The 21361-nt window shown below is 40.9% G+C and overlaps 1 protein-coding gene across 1 annotated transcript; it reads left to right on the top strand.

The window, feature by feature from the left end:
• Positions 1-6214: 6214 nt before the first annotated feature.
• On the top strand, positions 6215-20977 carry ETS2 (ETS proto-oncogene 2, transcription factor). Its single transcript, XM_005151684.3, has 10 exons — positions 6215-6508; positions 9762-9833; positions 12836-12956; positions 14486-14605; positions 15057-15257; positions 16077-16160; positions 16920-17162; positions 17311-17574; positions 18280-18398; positions 19315-20977. The coding sequence occupies exons 2-10, from the start codon at positions 9762-9764 to the stop codon at positions 19528-19530; spliced, it is 1440 nt and encodes a 479-aa protein (XP_005151741.1). The 5' UTR covers positions 6215-6508; the 3' UTR covers positions 19531-20977.
• Positions 20978-21361: the final 384 nt, after the last annotated feature.

The raw sequence follows: 21361 nt of genomic DNA, 5'->3' as shown, positions 1-21361 counted from the left end.
CACCTGCTCCATTGTAAAAAGAAAAAAAAAAAAAGAAAATTAAAAAGAAGAAAAGAAACCAGGAAAGATACAACAATACAGCAACTGCTTATATTTGTTTGAAGTGAATTTATCTTGTCAGTGTTCCAGAGAATATATGTTGTGGCTGTTATAAAGCTTCCTTCTCTTGTAAAAACGACTAATTCGACATTATGCCCCTGGGGAAGTAAAAGCAAAAAGACAGCCAACTTGGCTAAGACAGAACAATTCTTCACAGAGAAGACGTCTGTGAATCAAAGACAGGCAGTTTTCCAAGTCTACCCATGTATGCACCAGTGGACACAACAATGGACACATCCACTTACAGCTAAAGCTGGCACTGCCTTTCGTTTTCCTACTTATGTGAGACTGTGGTAGAATTCATTGAGATAGGAAGGCCCGAACAGTCTTCTAGCAGAAGAGTAAGTCAATAAAATGTGATATTGTTCTTACATAGATGTTATTTTAGTCAAGGCTGCTCAATAGATTTTTTTTGCTCTGGTCGCTTCAGGCTGAGATCATCAACATGAAGTGGGGTGAATGATCCTGACTACAGTGGTCTACGCTTGAATTTTTGCTTAGATCAAGAAAGAGTCCAGCAACTTCTCCCTCACTCTTAGTACTGAAAAATGCATGTCCTGTAGGTCCCAACATGTAGCACCTGCCAGGCTCTGAAGGAATTTCAAAGTATTGTGTAAATGGAGATATATTTCTTATTCACTGATGAGAAAGAGACTCTCCAGTTCTCTTTATGTAAGGCTCTATATACACACTAAACATGCAGTAAGAGGGACACAGGGATGAAATCATTGTATTTTCCTGCCAGAAAGAAACAAGCAATTAGATAAGACTCTGCACTCACTTTCTGTGCCATGAGTTCTACCACCACCCGGTGCTTGGCTTATACTGCTCACTACACAAAGATAAGTCAAAGAGGTGAAAAAGCAAACTGGGAATTTCCTCTGGGAAGTAAGAGATGAGAATTAAGTAAGTTGAGAATAATAAAGAAGGTAATAGAAAGCATAAAAGATGAAGAAATTCAATTATGTTGGGTCTTGGGCACTCACACACTCTAAGGTATGTCAGTACAAAAGAAATAATCTTAAATCACTGTTCCAAAAATATACCCAGTGCTCACGCAGTCCCCACTTAACAGAAGTACAAGAGCAGCAGCAACAAGCAAGGTTTCCTGGCAATGGGCTCTTCCACTCCATGGTAAAAATATCATTACCAATACACCTAAGGCTAATGCAAATTTTTAAAGCAACTTGCCAAGTGCCAGCATGGAACTTTTACAGCCACCACAGAATGATGCAAAACTCCTATATCTTTTGGTGATGGTGGAGGAGAAGAGAGGAACTATACTCATCACAAGATGAAGTACCACTCTTACTGGTAAGAGAAGCATGCCACTGCCCACATAGGTGGGAGAGCAAATGTGATGATAAAGGGCACGTCACAGAGCATTGAACAGGAGTCTGTACACAAGCAAGGTAATTCTTACATGAAACCAGCAGTACATGAAATGCAGAGGATAAAAGAAAAAATTAAAGGAAGCTCAAGTGTACTTTTTTGAACACAGTCATCCAAAAGCAGCTATTAAACTCTGCTGTTTCTGAATACACTTGGCCGTAAAATATTAACATGTGCTTTTTATTTTATGCCTCAGACTGCATGAAATGAATTAAATACACCCAAAATGGTATGAGCAATCTCTTAAGCACTAGCTAGTTTAACAACTAATCTTCTGCTTTAGAATGAAAGGTAAAGGCTTAAATTTTTCAGTCATATGAGACATCATCCCAGAGTTCATGTGTTAGGCATCTCTTCTGTCCGCTGGCAACATTATTTGAGGCGTGCTTATAACATTTTCACTTAACTAAAAAATCAGAAGCATAAAGCTTCAAACTTTGATACTTTACAGAGCTGACAGTTTACTTAATTTCCTTGAGTTTTATGAACGTGAAATGTAGCACTTTATGGGCAAAAGGTAGCAATTTCTGAACATGCAGACAACTTTGACATAGTATTTTTTTCTCCACAGTAATTATTCATGTTGGTTTGCATGTGCTTAGAATAATGACACGCACATGAATAACTTGCTACACTTTGTGACTCACTGAGATGCCTTCACAGAAATTATCCTGGTCATACATTGTGCACCAAACACCATGGGGAGAACATTTCAGTGGGGAAGGTCAGCAAGGCTTCACTTTAAAATATATAGCAAAGAATGTACATCTAAGTGAAAGGTCATTTGATACCCCCCTTTCCTGGACCCTGTATAAATATTTTGGTTTAGTTGTGTTTGAATGGCATAGTCAATGAGTTTCATCCTTTGTTTCAATCATAATAGCATCCTGTTTGAAGTTCCTATTTCAAAACATAGCTCGGCCTTTATTTTTCAAGTTTTTCCTGAGACTCTTTACACTGTGAACTTATAGACGGCCACTACTGGAGCTTCATTGTTAATTGTCTTTTAAGGGCACAAACATACAGTCTTTTCTTTCAGATTCAGGATGACTCTGTTTATTTATATCACTGAATGCAAATGAACAATGAGGTGTCCCCAGTACTGCAGGGATGCGAGGAAGAGCGTGAGGAGGTGCTGGCCTATCAGCCATTCTGCACCCCTGAGTGCCCACCACACACCTATGGGGCTCCTCTGTCAAGGGCTGCTACAGCACAGCATAGCCATGCTGCTCCCCATGGTCACAGCAGGACAAGGAGGAGGAGGAAAACAAGTAGTAGGAGGAGGAGGAGTAGGGACACGTGCATCCTAAACATACTCAGGTGGAGGAGCTGAGCCAATATGCAGATGAGTGCACAACACATACTTTGACAGCACGACAGGGTTTTCACTCCTGTGTGTCCTCTCCTGTGGCGCAAGAGAGATTCTGGAGGAGTAAGTCATAGGTGCTCTGGAGTACTGACTGCAATGCAGCTCTTCCACATACCTGCCACCTCGCATTCCCTCTCTGTGCTTTAAACCTCTACATTTTTAGGATCTTATTCCCCTCCTTGCTAGCCACAGTGAGAATGTGATGTGCAGACACTGAGTGAAGCCCTCCCCTGGGATGCCCTGACCATCAGCTGCTGCTTTTCTCCCTCTTTGCCAGTGAACTCACAAACCAGCACTGTGGCTGCTCAAATCAGAAATACGGGGCCACACTATCACCTCAGACAACCACCCAGTGCTTTCAGTGCAAATTGTCATGTACTTACATACTTTAAAAAAAAAAGTTAACAAGATCCTTTGCCTTAATTCACTACAAGAAAGTAACTCTCCAGAATATTTCTGAGACACCATTACAGAAAAAGATAATTTAAAAAACAGAAACAACCACTTAGCATTCACTTGCAGCGTGGGTCCTCTTCCAAACAAGAAATAGATAAGCAAGAAGGACTGAAAAAAGCCTTATCTATCTGGACTACCACAGAACCCCAGTACAATGACTTTGCAGCAATTAGTTCATTAGTCTTTATCCCTGTTCTTCCCTTTTCCTTTTCTAGCCACTTCACTCTTGAGTACCATAGTTAATGCTCCCTCACTCCTGCTAAAAAAAAAAAACAAGAAAGCACCTGTAGGTCTGCAACAACAACAAACAATCTCAAAAGTCTGCAGAATGGTGCTGATACCATGGTTATTCTCTAGCTCATACAAAACTTCTGTCTCTCTGGCTGACAGTATGCCAACACACACATGCATAAACACACAGGTAAGAGCTAAAGAAACTGTGAAGAGGATGGACAATTCCTAAAATAAAACATAACAGGCACACTACAGAAGGAAAACAAAACCAAACTTTTTTTTTTTTACTCTCTAGCTTTAAGTTGCTATGTTTTGAAAATGAGCAATGCAGAGTGATCACAAAATTACAGAGTAACGTGGGCTGAGAGGGGTGAGGCAGGCCTCTATTCCAGCCTTCAGCCTGGGTTGCTCAGGGCTTTGGCCAGTCCAGATCAGAGACTCTCCACAGATAAGCTTTCACTCACACTGGGCACATTTATTTCCAAATGTCTAGCTGGCATTTCCCCTGCTGCAACTGTGCACCTCGGGAAGAGTCCGGCTCTTTCTTTGCTCTAACCTCCCATTAAATAGTTGAAAGTAACAACGAGATTCCCCATTAGCCTGCTCTTCTCCAAACTAATGAAACCCAGCTCCCTTGGCCCTGCCTCATCCATCATGTGCTCCAGCCCACAAAGCATGCACCATTTCTAAGGGAGCAAAAGTGTATTTGTATACTAACAATACGTACTATTTAATGAAATTAAATTCTGTAAGAAGAACTACTCTAAAAATAGGGACTCTTAATAGAGAAAAAAACAGGCCAAGTTAATAATTTTGCTCTGAATGCCAGAACATGAATTCAATAAGAAATAAATAACTCCCAGCCTTTCATCTTATCTTTTCGACAGATGTTTCCCCTATATAGAGGGTGGCATAAATGCTTTTGTCAGTGTTATAATTAAAATTGTTATGCAGCTGACATACAGTTTTTAATGGTTTCCCTTAGGATTATAACAGATGTTGCCTTATTAGATCAGGACTCTCCTGAACTAAGAAATGTCGTTGGCATAATTAAGACACATCTCTGAAAGAAGACTGTCACAATTTGCCCAGTAACATTTGACCTTAAGGAATGGAATATATCCCAGTGTTCTAAAGAGAAAACTTTCTAAAGAGTTTGAAAGAAATACTGGAGAATCTTCCTCCAGGGTAACAAGTTGCATTGGTCCAGCTTTGGTTGTGGCTAGAAGTAGCTGGAAAAATATAGAAGGAGGGAACTATGGCTTTTTAATTGCAAAATTAATCACAGCTTTAGGCACATGGTAAAGGGTCAGTTGAAATCTGGTGAGGAACTGCAAAGTAGCAGTTGCTGGGCTCCTATTACAAGAAAAGTTACAACCATATGACACAAGTGTTAATTTGAAATGGGAGTTAGTTTAAATAAAGCAAGGTGTAATAGCAAGCTTAAAGAACAGCTTTTAAAGTGCAGTTTAGGTCCCTGGTGTTCACTGAAAATCTAGAGAAGTCGAGGGTGGAAGCAACAAGAAACTGCAGCTCCAGATTGTTTCCTCCTTGCAGCTCATGATTTACCAAGGACTGTATCTGTAACCTGTGAGGTGGGTGCTGCGGGACACAGACATACAGCTTCCCTGAGCACCCACGGCTGGAGGGCTGCTAGAAAGATGGACACACGGTAGCTTCTTCCCAACTGGAGTGTGCAGTTTGATAGCCTGCACACAGACGTGTCCCACACAAAGATGCTGTCAGAAACCCACTCCAGTGAGCAGCCAGGCTGGGGAGCTGGGAAGCACAAACGGATCCCCCCAGCTGGGCGCACACAGTGTTCAACAGCACATAAAAGCAGTCAATTGAAGGCAGTGTGACAAGAGAGTCCACAAAGTCATATGGCTCCAACCAGCTCAGAGCAGAATAAGGCAAGCAACCCATGCCTCTGGTCCTGCCTCCCTACCATCTCTCCAGCCTCTCAAGGGAAGCTCACTTTGACATACATTTACAGAAAGCTGTTTTACATTTTGGTGACATAGAGCTTCTTGCAGCTTTCCAAGGGCTACCAGATTTTGTCAAGGTCTGAGGAACGCCAACACTGTTTTGGAGTTGGATCTGCAATTCACAAGATGAAACTGTCAGTGCAGCTTTCACATTGCATCCAGTTTATATTAAGAACTCCCCAAAATAATTGTAGAAGGTGCAATGTGACATAAGTGCTGAATTTCCACAGCAGCAAGTACCACAGTTTACTTATGGAAACAGACTCTTTGTACAGATACTTGGATTTTATGGGTTCATTCTCATGACCTTATCTATCTCGAGGATGGGTGTTAATAAAAAATAAACATGGAAAACGTTCAGCGTGATTTATCTCCTGTATAGCCAGGAAAAACCGTAATTAAATCTGTCTCTCTCAACGAGCTAAGGCTGCCTGCTCCTGTCCTCAACCCCGCAGCACCAGCCGGAGGGGGGAGCGAGCGTCAGGGTTAGGAGAACGACACACTCCGCCGGTACCGAGGCCTCCAGCAGCGCAGCCGTAGCGACAAGCACGACAACAACCGGTCCCGCGGCGGCGAGAGGGGCCGGACTTGAGGGGAGGCGGGACCGGCAGCTGCCACCTCCCCCCGCCCGCTGAAGAGCGCCTGCGAGGGCGGGTGGCGCGGCACTGCACGGCGTAGCGCGGCTCGGAACAGCTCTGTTCGGCTCGGCGGCATCCGCGGCTCGGCCACCAGCACCCACACACCCGCCGCCGGGCACCCGCCTCCCGGCCCTCCTCCCGCCCCCCTTCCTCCTCCTCCGGGACTCTCAGCTGGGATCAGCCCGCCGCCGCTGTTGTTGTTGGCCGGCTCAGCCGCATCGAGGATATTTTGCCTCCCTGAGAGGCAGCGGCGCCTCTCTTTCTGGACTCTTGTGCGGTGCTGGTGCCGCCACCGAGGGACGCCGAGGAGCAAGGCGAGCGCCGGGGACCAGGTGAGGTGGGGACGGACAGGAAGGGGGCTCCGCCACCGGCGGATCTCGGCGGCCGCCCGGGAGAGCCGGGCACGGCCCTCGGCTCCTATCGTGAGGAACGGGGCCGGGCCCCCTGAGCGACCTCTCCCGGGGGTATGGCGAGAGCCGCGGCCGGGGAGCGGGCAGAGCCGGCAGGCTAAGGGGTGGCGGGAGCACCCCTTGAGGTTAACCCGGAGGCGGGCGGGCTGCGTCCGAAGCGGCGGTGAAACGGGAGGCTGGGGTTGAGGCGGGTGCGCGGCCGGCAGGGAAGGGTTAATGGGCAGCGCGCTCTGGATTTGGTTAGTACTTTAAAGGGACTTAAAAAAAACGCTGGGCTGAATGATTTCCCCATCTAACTTTAATGTGGGCGAGTGTGTCATATGTGCGAAAAGGCATATCGGCTATCTCGCTCATCCCTGTTCGGGGAGCCCGAGAGCTGCATGGAGGAGCAGCGCTGCTTGTGTCTTAACCTATTGGTACCAAGGTGGTTTGGCTAAAAGAAAATTGCCATTTAAAAGCAAAACACGAATCAAACACCTCTCTTAAGGGTAAAAAACCCCAAGCAAACAAACAAGAAAAAACCAAAACAACCAACCAAAAACCAGTGGAGATGCGTTGTGGACACTAATGTGGTTTAGTTCTCCATGGGGATGGTTCCGAGCTGAATCCAGCTGTGGGCAAGCACCTGGCTGTTGCTGAAAAGAAGTTGATCAAAATTCAGGAGTATTAGTTAATAAGTGCCTGATCCTGTTGACCCTGTTCTGGTTCACCCACTCAGCTATGCGGGGGTGTTGGAGGTGTCCTGCCAGTTAAACCAATTATAGCTGGCAAGTAGCAGTCATCAGCATTAGTGGAGGAGTTGGAAGTGAGGCCCAGTCACTGCCCTAGTGTCTCTTCTGAACTGAAACAGCAGCTTTTGAAGTCCAGCAGAAAGCCGGCTTTAATCCTTTGTGTCACAAAAAGACATTGACATTTCAGCTTCACTCGTCTTGCGATACTCTGTAAGGTTGTCAGATCTCGGGACTGGAAGCTCTTACTGCAGATGGGGAGAGAACTGATGTATGATGAATAAGGGCTATAGAAATACATTAAAACACAAGGGATTTGGCTGAAGGAAGGAAAAAGGAGTGTTACAGGACATACTAAAGGTCTTCATGTGTTACGAGACTGGAGCTTGTTGTCTAGTTTTTCATAAGCTGTGTCGTGCCCAGACAAGGCCGCAGAAGAGACAAGCAGCCTACCGTAGAGAAGCAGTGCCTTGGGTTAATGAGCAATGCTGTGTAATGAAGACTTTGTGTGAACCTTTTGTCTTAGGACCCTAAAACACTTCCAAAGAAACAAACAAAAAAACCCAGGAAGGGGAGAATTCTAGTCCCTCTAAGCAGTGGGGAGGTCCCTAACAGGATTGGTGTGGAGGCCAGGACTGCACATGAAGGTGTCAGAAATCTTATTTGTAGCCCTCACTGGGAATCAGCTCTAAAATTACTGAAAACACATATGATGTCTTCACAAATACCTTCTGATTGGTAAGGCTTACAGCTAGTTATCCCTAGGCATCAGAGCAGATTTCAAAGGCAAAAGCAAAGAGTGTTAGAAATTGCCATATACTTTTTATTAAAGCCCAGCCAAATGTAAGGATAAACAGTTGTTTAAACTGTGGCAAATTTAATGAAAAGATTAGGATGCTTGCTGAGTGAGACTCATGCTGTGTAAAATTCTTTGCTGCTCAATGAGATGTGTAATTTAGATCAAATATTTGTACATGCTATTTGAGGCAAAAAACCGGCTTACAGTAGATTGTACTTTTGGGGTAGCATTAATGAAGTGTAAGTCAGTGTGCCTTTCAGAGTTAGTTGATATTTTATTTTGATGATTAGCCCCCTAGGTCTGATAACAGTGAAGTTGAAATGGGCCTTTCAGGTTAAGGACTCTTGATTTTTTTTTTAAGTGATCAGCTATATAAGATAAAAGGGTTCCTTGTCTTTGACTGTTGTGTTTATTTTCCTCTTCATTTATATGGACAGCTTCTGAATGTGCTGTTACTTTAAGAGGAGCTTATTTTGTTAAGCTGCTGATTTTCCTGATTTTTTTTTTGCTAACATAATAAGTGATCACAGTTTTGTGGAAATATTACTGGTGTCCTATGTGACTACTTAAATACAAACACACATTTTCAGGCAGTTTCTGTGGAGCAAGATAATTTAGCCCAGTGCTGTGAAAAAGGAGAAGAAAAATTGTTGAGACAACTTGCCGCAGTGTAGTCTGATAAGGTATCATTCACCAGCACCTGAATTACAGCATCATGATAAATCTAAACAATGGCCATAAAACTGGCTTTATTCCTCATGTTTGATCTCTCCCAAAGGCCAGTAAAAGGATATGAATCTTATCACTCTTTTCCTTAAGTGATATATGGGATAACAAGTTATACAGCCTTCATACAACACTTCTTGGTAATACAGGCAATCCAGTATAGCTTTGACTTCAATAATATGAACATATTAATGGTGGTGCCATTATCTGCACTTTAAAAATGATATTTTGCTGAATAAGCCCTCTTCAATTAAAACTTAAGCCCTCTAAAGCTTTGTAAATATGCTAATCCCATGTTTACAAAATGTGCGGAGATAACATGGTTGGGCGATGCTTTGCCTAGTAAAGGAAGAAGGTTGCTAATAGTGGGTATTGGCTTCAGTGATTATTCATAAAAGGGTGAAAGGGTATGAAGGTGTATCACAGTGAGCACTCTGTCTCTTCTTCCTTTATTTGAAAGCTAAAGTCCAAAGTGAATCATAGTGTGTGAGCAGGAATACAGTAAGCAAAAATAGCACAAAACTGTATGGTTAAGATAAAGGGTGAAAGTTGGAAAATATCTCAGAGCAGTAGATTCTTGGTGGATAAAGAACTTCTGTACGCTTTTCAGACTAACAGTATAAAGTACTAAAAACCTTCACTCACACTGGGTATCAGAGGCTAACTATCCTCTTGTTTGCTCATTTCATAGAACTTTAACACCAGTAATGCCTGTGAAAGGTTTTCCAGTTAAAAAGCTGCGTAAGCAGGATGGGAATTGTGCCCTGTGTGGTCGGGATGTGAGCAATGAGAAGGGAAGCTTTCCCTGGATCTCATTCTGAGAGCTGTTCTGTAGTCTGTACTGAAGCGGTCAGATACGTCTGTTAATAAGTTTGCTTCCTAGGTAGCAAGATATTTCATGTGACCTTTCTTATTTTTTCAGATGAGTGATTTTGGGATTAGGAGCATGGATCAAGTAGCTCCTGTGTCTAACATGTACAGAGGAATGCTCAAGGTGAGTGATCTTGAGCTGTCGCCTTCTAAAGCAAATTGGGGCATCTCCCAGCTAATGTGTTTATTGTGTTCTTATTAATACCATCACAGGAATTGTATGACCATGAACACAGATGTTCAGGTTTTATTTACTTGTAAGCTTCAATCTTCTAGAGTATTCCCACTTCCAGTATCGATGTGAAAAGTGGAACTGAAATAGGAAGATGTAAATCTTTCACCCCCAACCCTCTTCCCCAAGGAGATTCCATCCTTCCAGCTCCTAAATTTGAAGAATTTGAAAATGAGAGGTACATAAGAAATTCATTGGAGTTGGCACAGCACTTTTGCCTAAATAAAAGTTACAGGACTGGCAGTAGAGAGTGTCTTTATATATTTAACTTGATGAGAGTGGCAAAGGGCTCTCCTGATACGACTGGTTACATCCGATTCATTTCACTGAAGAAATAAAAAGTAGGTTATTCACTTAATGTATGCAACTATGTGAAATGGAATTCTTATACATTGTAGGAAAACAAAGCCAGTTATTAAATATTAAATATATCTTTCGATAGACTGTGTCTGTTACCTTGTTTTGAAAGGGACTTACAGCTGAGGACTAATGAGAGGCAGACCATAAAGACTCAGGTCTTTAAGGGATTCCCTTCTCCTTGTTTATACAAGTTGTTTTTAAATCTCAGTATCAATTTTTTTACATGACATTGGTTAATGTAAACCAAATGAAGATTAGGAAGAAACTTTCCACTCCAATTAACTTTGAGGAATGTCCATGTTTTGAAGAATGAGTTAGTGAGACTGGTATGCTAACTACTCTGATGATTTACATCCCCTCTTAGCTTATGCTCCTGCCCTCAACAACAACAAAATCCACAAGACATCCCCAACTTAACAGCTATGTGCTCTGTAACACAGTGGTTGTTCTAAGCAGTTATTTAGTATTCAGTTGTCATATAATTAAGTCAATGTAGAGTCCTGTATTCTACTGTTTTGTAGCTTTCACATTTTATTTTGTTCTGTAATAATTGCTCTTACATATGTTGAAAAGCCAAATAGTACGGTTGCAGGGCAAGTTGAATTTATTGTGTATTGGGTTTTCCCCTTTTCTAGTATTAAATTAAGAACCTGCTTAAACATTAATTTTCTCCTTTTTGAAATATGAAACTAGCACAGTATGGATTTTACTCATTCACATGCCACAGCATTTTTTCCAGTGACTCAGGATAAGGGTCAGCTATTTACACAAAAAGCAGGAGTTTCCAGATGGTGTTGAAAGAACTTGCCCTTTCTTCTAGGTACTAGTGATGAGTCAGTGCTTTTTATCTAGTAATGTATAAAGAATCTTTTACTAGGAGGTTTGGCAATTGTTATTAACATGTTTCATTTAGATGTGAGCCTTTTGCAGGTTGGCTTTGACTCTAGTTGTGGGGCTATCAACTGTACACAATTTGTCTTGGTTGGACAGTGTTCAGTGGAGATTTCTGAACCCAGTTAACTGAGGCATTGTACTATTTATCTTCTGTGGAGCGCATGCTTTCATAATGCGTGTACGAGGACATATTGCAACCTGTTATAAAATACAACCATTAAAAATATGGTTCCTTATTTCTCACTGGAGTTAATGTAACTTGGGAAGATTGGGGAGGGGGATGACACATGGCACATAAAAGGCACCTGGTGCAAAAAGACTCCAAGCCACTTGAAATTTTGTGGTGAGATAAAAAGGAAAGGTAGGGAATGTGAGGAAATGTTAATACTCATTTATTATTCCAGTAACATAACTCGGATTGCTTGTGCATCATAAATGAATACTGCCCTGGAAAATCTTTGCCTTGTCCTCATCTAAATCTCCTACCTTGGCATAAGCTGGCAGACCAGTGGATGCCTAAAACAAATAAGCATTTGCAAGTTGCCTTTGTCTCCAGCTCCCTGAACTGCAGTAGCTGCTATGAACAAACTGTAGCTTTCCAGAACAATATTCTATCCTCTGGTGCTTTTACAAATCTCAGTGGCAACTTTTATCTATCCATGCCTCTAGATACTACAGATACAGTTTCCTTGTGGCTAACGGGAAAGTTGCATAAGTTGGTTTTAAGTTTATTTCTTCCTCTGTTAACATTCCCTCTGTTGCCTGAAGACTAATGTGGCTGGAGGGGAATCTAGTAAAAGTACTAGTGTTTCTAGCATACACAGTTGACACAAGTCGAGTTTGAAAGAAATTAGGTTTCCAAAATATAACAATATTTATTGAATGTTGCCAACATATTAGTAGAATCCACTTTATCTAGAACATTTGTATCAGTCCTGTTCATCCCTTTGTGTATAATGAAACTAGCAGTGTTTCACTCAGTACTTGAAAGGCTGCAGAATGTGGTAGCTGGCAAATGCAGTAACTCAGAAGTATAAAAGTCACAGCAGAGGAGTCGTATCTGTCTGCATGTCCTGTAAAGCTGACTATATGGCTTCAAGTGATACGGTTCAGATTAAATTTTACCTTTAGTTAAAAAAAAAGAAATAACAAAAAACCCAAAGCAGACTCAAGGTCTTGCACTGGCAATTGTTTTTCCATAATTTATTGATCCTGCATCTGCCATCAAGTATTCATCAAGTGAATAGTCAATTTCAAGGGTTAAGGAAATAAGGATTTCTTTAAAATATACTTAGAAATAAATAAATAGCTGTACACACACATGTGCATTCCCTATTGTTAAAAGCCTCATTTGCAGGAAAACTAAGACTATCCTTACTTGGCTTTACTGCAGCCTGCAGAACATGCCACCCACCTAGCACTGTGGTCTGAGCATTAAGTGTTTTGTATTAATGTGCAACAAGCTATGCTATCATTGTGTTTATATTTCAAAGGCACAAGTTAGCTGATGGAAAGTATTAGTTGTGCATGAACTCCAAATCTAGGAAACCTAACCCAGCCACTTTCCAGCAGTGAAATTGATAGTGCTCTAGCAAAATACTCACATTGTTTATATATTTATTTATTGTGTTGCTTTTCAGCGTCAACCAGCATTTGACACCTTTGATAGCTCAAACTCTCTTTTTGCTGGATATTTTTTCTCACTAAATGAAGATCAGACTCTCCAGGAAGTGCCAACAGGATTTGATTCTACTTCTTACGGTAACTCTTCATTTTGTTCCTTAGTCCAGTCAGCAGATCAGAAATTTGTGGGGTCTAACTACCAATTCATAGCTATGGTCTTACATGGATTTCCCCAAAAAGAAGTGGTTTAGTACACAGACTTCTGTGTACACGCTTGATTTTGCCCATGGGAGTTGTTCTGTGGATAGTTGCTATTCTCTGCACTGACAAACAAATGGGAACTGAGGTTCAGTAGCCTAATAGACTGACGGTCCATGGCAGAAGCCTTAGTAGGTATAAAAACAGAACTAAGAGAATTTTAAAAATAAATAATTTAATGTGTATTTAAACTTGCAACATCACAACCATAATCAAAATGCAAGTAGTCTGCAAGCTCCTTTCTTGAAAGCTGTGGTGGTAAATCCCGGTGTGTTTTACTCAATACATTAACAACCAGGGGTGGGGATGTTTACAGATCCTTTTTTTTTTTTTTTTTATTGTGTCTGTGTGTAGGACAAAGCTACCAAGGGTTCTCTACAAATCCGTGCCTAAAATCCCTGACAAAACATGAGGGCTTATCTGAAATGTAGACATTTTACCCTATACTGCTTTTATCTCCCCTTGGGGAAGGAAAAACACCCAACCCTCAAGCCTCTGAAAAGCAGTCCTTTGTTCTAATGTGATTCTAATCAGTCACCGGCTCTGGTCAGCAAAGCAAGTCCCAGCAGATATTGAGCATGGGTGTGGTAAAAATAGAAGTTAAACACGGGCTGGTAATGAGCTGCACTTGCTGGGTCAAGTGGAACCTGTAGACAGTCTAGGAGAACGAGAAGAGCTGCACAGCTTTATGAACTGACTTGGAGTCTGCCAAGTTCATCACCTTTTATACCCTGCCACTGTTACATGCCTCTGATGCAGAAGAGCTCCTCCAAATGCAGCCTGCGCTTGAGTTCTCAGAGGCTCTCAAATGTTCAGGGATGCAGTTGTGAATTGCTGAAGTTGTCTTCAAATTACCCTTAAGCTTAATGGTCCTGATCACATAGTATCAGTAAAAGGCTTCCTAATCTGAAACACTGCTTTCTATTTCATTGGAATAAATAGTGCAAGCTGGTTCTTCACAAACCCACTATCAGTTACTTAGCTCTCAAACTAAATGAAGACTGTCTGGTGTTATAAGGAAGTCTGAGATCAAGCTATAGATGACAAAATGGGAATAAGCAGTTTTATATTTCCTTAAAAAAGAAAAAGTAAAATTTCTCTGCAAGAAAGGCCCTTTATGTAAGTACTAAGAGTAAGGGAGGACCATGGAAAGCCACAAAACTTTAATTTGGTGTGATGCAACTTCTGTCAAACTAGTAGCACAGATTTTAGCATTGATATATTAAGTCAAAGAATATATCAGAAAATCATTTATGCTGTTTGTTTCTGGGTTTAAAATACCTAGTTTCCAGCATCCTTTTATTATCCTTCAAACAGTGCAGCAAAAACCTGTCACTCCTTTCACTAGCCTAAAAGTTAATGTATTTTTTTTTCCACCCCCCCCCCCCCATCCCTTTTCTTTCTTATAGAGTCTAACAACTGTGAATTGCCTCTGTTAACCCCATGCAGTAAGGCTGTGATGAGTCAGGCCTTGAAAGATACTTTCAGTGGTTTCACAAAGGAACAGTGTCGGCTGGGTATCCCAAATAGTAAGTGTTTTCTATTTATAAGCTTTTTTTGTTTTTAATGCTAAGGAGGAGGCTGAATAGCGGCTCTTTCAGAAGAGAAAGAATGATGTCAGTAGGAAATACAAGAATGGATCCTATGTGAATCTGGCACAGATTGACTTGGAAAGACCAGACTTGCTGGTATTAAAAATGGGTGCATGAAGAGCTCATGCTTTGGCAGCATAAAAGAGAATCAAGTAAGCTGAGGACATCTCTGATTACAAGTGAATGCAGAAGAACAATAGAGGACTGTTTTTTGGTTTTGTGTTTTTTTGTTTGTTTTTTTTTTTTTTAATTCAGAATAGGTTCATTCTGAATTCATTCAGAACTGAGTAACTTGGGTAAACAGTTTTGTTCATTTACTGCCTTCTAATGAAGATTATTTGATGAAGGTCAGAAATTATCTCTAAATGCTCAATACTTTGTCTTGCAGATCCCTGGTTGTGGACGGAACAGCAAGTTTGCCAATGGCTTTCGTGGGCTACTAATGAGTTTAGTTTGGTAAATGTGAACTTCCATCAGTTTCTTATGAGTGGCCAAGACTTGTGCAACCTGGGCAAGGAGCGTTTCCTGGAACTGGCACCTGACTATGTGGGTGATATTCTGTGGGAACACCTGGAACAGATGATAAAAGGTAATTATAGAGCCAGAAAGCTTTTAAGGCTCTTCTAATAGAAACACAAATGGGACTCTTTCAACACTTGTTTCACTATGAAGGGCTTTTACGTGTGAAGACTCAAAATGAACTTTAAAACTTAGTTCTGATAATTCTTTTATTAACCATTAATAAATTCTTGCTATGCAAAGCACATGCAGGTATCTGCAGAAATCTTTCAGTGTGCAGGCTGAGTACTATTGTGGTTAGGTTTTATTTGGAATGATCGTTGAAATGAGATTAGGGTAAGACTACTGTAATACCCCATTTAAAAAGATAACCAAGAGTTGCACAAAATTTGTTCAGTTCTCATGACAAGTTTTTGGTTTTGTTCTTTTAATGTAGTGTTTTGAGGTAATTCAATGAATGAATATCAAAATGCAAAGACACCTGTAGGTGTCTCAGGTGAACACTGATGGTATTGCTAAAATTGTACATGCAGTGCTTTGTGAAGTCCTTAGAGTTTGGAGTGTAGCATTTGGTAATTGCATACATTAAGGACTTGGACTTTAAAATACACAGTAGTTATATTGTTTCTAAGTTTTATGTTACGATTCAATTGGTACGATGGTTTTCAAGCGTGTTGGAAATTGGTTTGGTGTTTTGGTGTGGGTTTGTTTTTGTTTTTTCAAGAGAGAGAATGCAGTGGAGTTTGTTTGTAGAGTTTACATGAATGATGACCAGAGAATACTCATGAGAGCTGGCAGCTTTTTGTGGCCCACAGGTCATATCTGTAAAACTGTGAAACCAAATTAAAGTTTGTTTTGGTTTGTTTTTTTTCTCCTCCTCTCTCCCCAGACAGCCAAGAGAAGACACAGGATCAGTATGTGGAGAATTCTCATCTCACCTCAGTTCCTCACTGGGTCAATAATAATTCCTTAAGTAAGTATTTTATGAAATTTGTCATTTTACATCTCTGTTTACTGTAATCACGTTGCAGATCCCAAACAAAAAAGTGCACCAGAGTAGTCACTGTGCTTGAAGAGAGCACTTGACTTCCAATTGCTACGGCCTTTTTTCCTAGTATTAATTGTCATCTAATTCATATCAGAAGTCTTTTGAAGAGCAAAGGCTTTGAGAAAATCAAATTTCCTCTGGTATGCTAAAGTGTACATCTGTGGAGCAGAATGACTGCTCCCACTTCTAGCAAACAGTCAAAAACTAGCATCACTGGTGAGCAGTAAGAGCTATATTTAGGCTTTTCTGAAGACTCTGCAAGTGAAATTTACCTTTTCAAAGTGTGTGGGGCGCAGTGCTAGCTCCCTTTGATTAGTGTTGTATTTTGTTCTACCGTAGTCAGTCACCAGCTCAACCTTACTACACCACTTAATGATGAGGGCCTTACTCAAAACCATACAAGCTTCTTTAGCTTTTTCTGTATCCCTGTAGTTTCCTTGAAGAACAAATAATAGATATATTTGCGATCAGCAAGTTACAGAGGGAGGTTTACAGAATCCAATTTGAAGCCCATTAGATAGGGATCTTATTGACTTCAGTAGATCTGTAGCATCTCTCTTTCTCTTAGATATTCATGGGTAAATTATTTCTTTGTGGCACAACTGTAGTGAGGTGCAGGAGATTTATCAGTCTAAGGGTCTGCAGGGCAAATCATCTAATTAATTCTTTTATTTCTTTCTTCAGCTGTAAATGTAGATCAGAACTCCTATGGTATGCAAATGCCTGGATACCCTAAAACCCTCAGTTATTCCAAACCTAGCCTCCTGACTGATGTCTGTCAGACTCCCACAGGACCGAGTCTCCTTAATGCAGAACAAGAGTTTTCATTGTTCCCTAAAACCCAAGCAGATGCTGTTGGGGTCAACTACTGTGCAGTAAATCAAGATTTCCCAAGAAGCAATCTGAACTTGCTCATAGATAATTCTGGTGAGTTGTCATCTGCCTAACCATGGGTCTGAGGCCATATTCTGTATGGCTTTTCCTCCTTTCCATAATTGATATATACAAGCTAGATTGAATAGGATAAAAAAACCCTAACCAAACCCAACACTGTTTGTTTGTTTGTTTCATAAAGGTAAGCTTAGAGAACATGAATCTAGTGACAGTGGTGCAGAAAGTTATGAAAGCTCAGATTCAATGCTACAGTCCTGGAACAGCCAGTCGTCATTAGTGGATTTACAGCGTGTGCCATCCTATGAGAGTTTTGAAGATGACTGTAGCCAGTCCTTGTGTCTGAGCAAACCTACAATGTCTTTCAAAGACTATATTCAAGAACGAAGTGATCCTGTAGAGCAAGGGAAACCAGTTATACCGGCAGCAATTCTAGCTGGCTTTACTGGTAAGTAGTGAAGCAAAATGGTCACTCCTATTCTTATGTAACATCAGTATTCTCTATAAATATGTACTTTGTTGATAGTTGTATAGTTGTAAGGTATGCCTTGCAATGTAGTCAAGAGACCACAACTCTTAAGAGCTTCAGTTTTAAATGTTAATGAAGAAAGTCTCATAGATCCATCCAATCCATGCATCTACAGCAAGGACAAGCAGGTGTGCCAGAACACTTAAAAATCAAATGTACTTTTTGATCTGTTTGAAAAAGAGGGAAATTTGGAAATAAGACTACTATACTTGTGAGTTTCTGCAGGTGTTGACTTGCCTGTGAAGAACTTGTTCCTACAGTCCTTGCTGAAATCTGTTTTTGCTTTAGAACACTTGCCAAGCCAGGGACTGCAGGACAAGCCCTGGAGCTTTGAATGCAGCTGATGGGAGGCAGGAGTGAGGGTTAAGGAATCTATATGAAAGGGAAAGCCATACCTTGTGTCAAATCCTGTGTTTCCTTGGAAAAGTAGACTTTTAATTTTAACATATAGGAGCAGATTTGTGTTACAGAGAAAAACCTTAGGTTTTTTGCTTAAGAAAAAAAAAAGATCACAGTAATTGCAAGATCTACCCTGAGATATGAGTATGGTTACATACATTGGTTATGGTAAGAGCTTGCAGAAGTATTAATTGTGGCTTCTCCCCACCCTATCTTTCTCAACAGGCAGTGGACCTATACAGCTATGGCAATTCCTTCTGGAGCTACTGACTGACAAGTCATGTCAGTCATTCATTAGTTGGACAGGAGATGGATGGGAATTTAAACTTGCTGACCCAGATGAGGTATGTGGCTAACTGTGGTGAACATTTAAGGTCTGGTCCACCATCTGTGGACCTAGTCTTGAATATAAAGTATTTACATGATCAGACACTTGCTGAAATCTCATCTGCAAATGCTTTATTGTACAGTCAAGATGACTGTGGAATGTTTCCTCCTCTCCTCCCACCCAAGGATATTAGCATTTGGTTGTAGTTAGGAGAGCACGTTTTATAGCTTGAAATTTAAAGGTAGTATACCAAGTTTGTTCTTCAGACCTTGGCATACTGTAGGTTAGTTTACTGGGTGTAGTTGAATCAACATTGCCTTGGATTGCACAAAGGCATGGGGAAAATGCCTTCTGCTTATTGCTGTTCTTTTAGATACATAGTAATGCCACTTTTGAAATATTTTGGGAACTTGGCAGCTTTAGTCATTAAAAATAAACAGGATGCATTTTCATTTTCTGGTACTGTTACCAGAAGGAAAGTTATTGTGTCAAGGGATGTGATACAAAAGTTTTATTAAAAAAAAAAAAGGCAGAAATCATTTGCCCCAGAGAACTTAATCTCATTCAGCTTCCAGTTAAAGACCTTCCCGTGCAGCTCAATAGCAAATCAATGGTTAAATGGTGTCCTCTTGAGAGAGAGGAGACTATATTTCCTGTAAACTTGATCTCCTTAAACACATTTTGACCTATCTACTAGTGATAGCTATCATTTTCACTGATATCAGCCGCTTTCTCCTGAAGCTGCTACTGATATTTTCCTGTGTTCAATTGTGGGGTCAGTCACCAACTTTCTCTTATCTGAGTTTGGGACATCCAAAGCAAGTAAAATGCTGTCACTGAAAAAGGGTTTTGATAACTGTTTATCAGCTACTGACTAGAAGAACATGACTTGAATAAACCCTTTGCATTTTGCTTTCTTTTTGGACTGCCAGGTGGCACGGAGGTGGGGAAGGAGAAAAAACAAGCCAAAAATGAACTATGAGAAGCTCAGCCGAGGCCTACGCTACTATTATGACAAGAACATCATCCACAAGACTTCAGGGAAACGCTACGTATATCGCTTTGTGTGTGACCTGCAGAACCTGCTGGGGTACACAGCAGAGGAGCTGCATGCAATGCTGGGGGTGCAGCCCGACACGGAGGACTGAGCCCAACAACGTGATGCTGCAGGGGCGAAGATCATGCGTTGGGACTGTGTCTGGGAGCCGTCTGTAATAGTCAGTTCTTCTGGCTCTTCAGATGGCTGCAACTGTTGGGAAATAAGGACCTTACCCGATTTTTTTGTAACCAGGGAGAGCTGGAAGGAAGTGGCCTTATTTCATCAGTGGCTTTGGGTGTTGCCATGTCAGGCACTTGAGCAGCATGGAAGTCAGCACAGACCCTAGCTCTGTCATGAAGATACGGAAATGCTCTCGGGTTAAGCATTTCGACTACCTGTACTGCCGTATAAAGTGTTTTGGCTACTTACACTGCCATGAAAACTGGGTTGGCTTTAAAACCAAAGGTTGGATGAGAAACCAGTGATGCAGCAGAACTGTTGCTCGGATATTTTAAAATACCATCGTCCTTGCTTATATGTAAAATAATGCAATTTATAAAAAAAGCAACAAAAAAACCCCAACAAAGGTAATTTATTTTAAATGAGCAGTAAGGAGAATTGATATTAGTTTTGTTCTAAAGCACGTTTTATGATTATTGTTATTATTATTGCTCCTCCAGAAATGTGCTGCATAGGTACATAAACACTCTGTGTCCAAAACCAGATGTAGCAACCGTTAACAAAAGAAAAGACCCTGTAAAGAAGGGAAGGAAAATCGTACCATTTCAATATTCAGTTTGTATATATTTTGTGATTCTTTTTGAAACTCTGTAATGTTCCTATTTAACAGATACTGTATAGTGTAAATTAAACTAATTGTGTGTGTGTTTTGAAATAGGATGAATGTAAACTTATCAAATGGATTTTTTTTCATGTTTGTCTAGGATATACAACCTTCTGCAAATATTTAATTGGCCTGAGAGACAACATAAGTGCTCCGTGTGCATGCATATGGTATGCCTACGATATGAAATGGGGGGGTGGGGCGGGAGGGCTGGCTCAGTATTTTGCCAAGACTGAAGTTGGCAATTCTTTGTGCATTTTGGCATTTTTACAAGAAACTGGTGTTATATTCTGGGACATAAAGGGCCTGTTTGTGGTTTCTTCTGTAACTGAAAATGAAAATATTAATATGGCTAAAATTACCTTTTTTCTTTATAAATGGCATCTGTTTTTCAACTTCTATGCATGTCCTCTGAAAAAAAATTTCTATACAAGCCTTATTTTTTCAGTTGACTTGTCTCTTCCTGCAGTTTATCCTGTATGATTAAAATATGAATTCTATTTTTGGAAATAACTGTGACTCCTTTTCAAAGATCAGGAGGGATTTATGTAGCAGCTATTTTTACTGCAAAAGAAAAAAAAAGAAAGAAAAAAATCACTGGAAAATTGTACTTTGTAAGAAAGCTTTATTTTTTATCTGAGCTTGATGTACATTTGTGTTGTACAGTGTGAGAGGTTTTAAAATGAGTCTTCATTAAAACCTCTTGAATAAGAAAATGGTGCGTGCGCTCTTTGAAACTTCCCAAATTAGAGAAGTTCTTTTTTTTTGTTTTGTTGTTTATTTGTTGGTTCAACCATTGTCCACCTAACCACCCCCCTCAGTCTCTGCAGGATTAAAAAACCCCAAACAAATCCACAAACCACCACCCAAACAGCCAAACTTACACTGGTAGGGAGCTTGATTCTGCAAATGTGTGCAGGCTAATGGTTTAGGTTGGAAGGGACCTTAAAGCCCATCCACTTCCAACCCCCTGCCATGGGCAGGGACACCTATCCACTGGACCAGGTTGTTCAAAGCCCTGTCCAACCTGATGATATACACTGCCAGGGATGGGGCAGCCACAGCTTCTCTGGGAAACCCGTACCAGTGCCTCACC

Source organism: Melopsittacus undulatus, chromosome 2, assembly GCF_012275295.1.
Source record: "Melopsittacus undulatus isolate bMelUnd1 chromosome 2, bMelUnd1.mat.Z, whole genome shotgun sequence".
NCBI lineage: Eukaryota > Metazoa > Chordata > Aves > Psittaciformes > Psittaculidae > Melopsittacus > Melopsittacus undulatus.
This window is presented reverse-complemented; position numbering and strand designations above follow the sequence as displayed.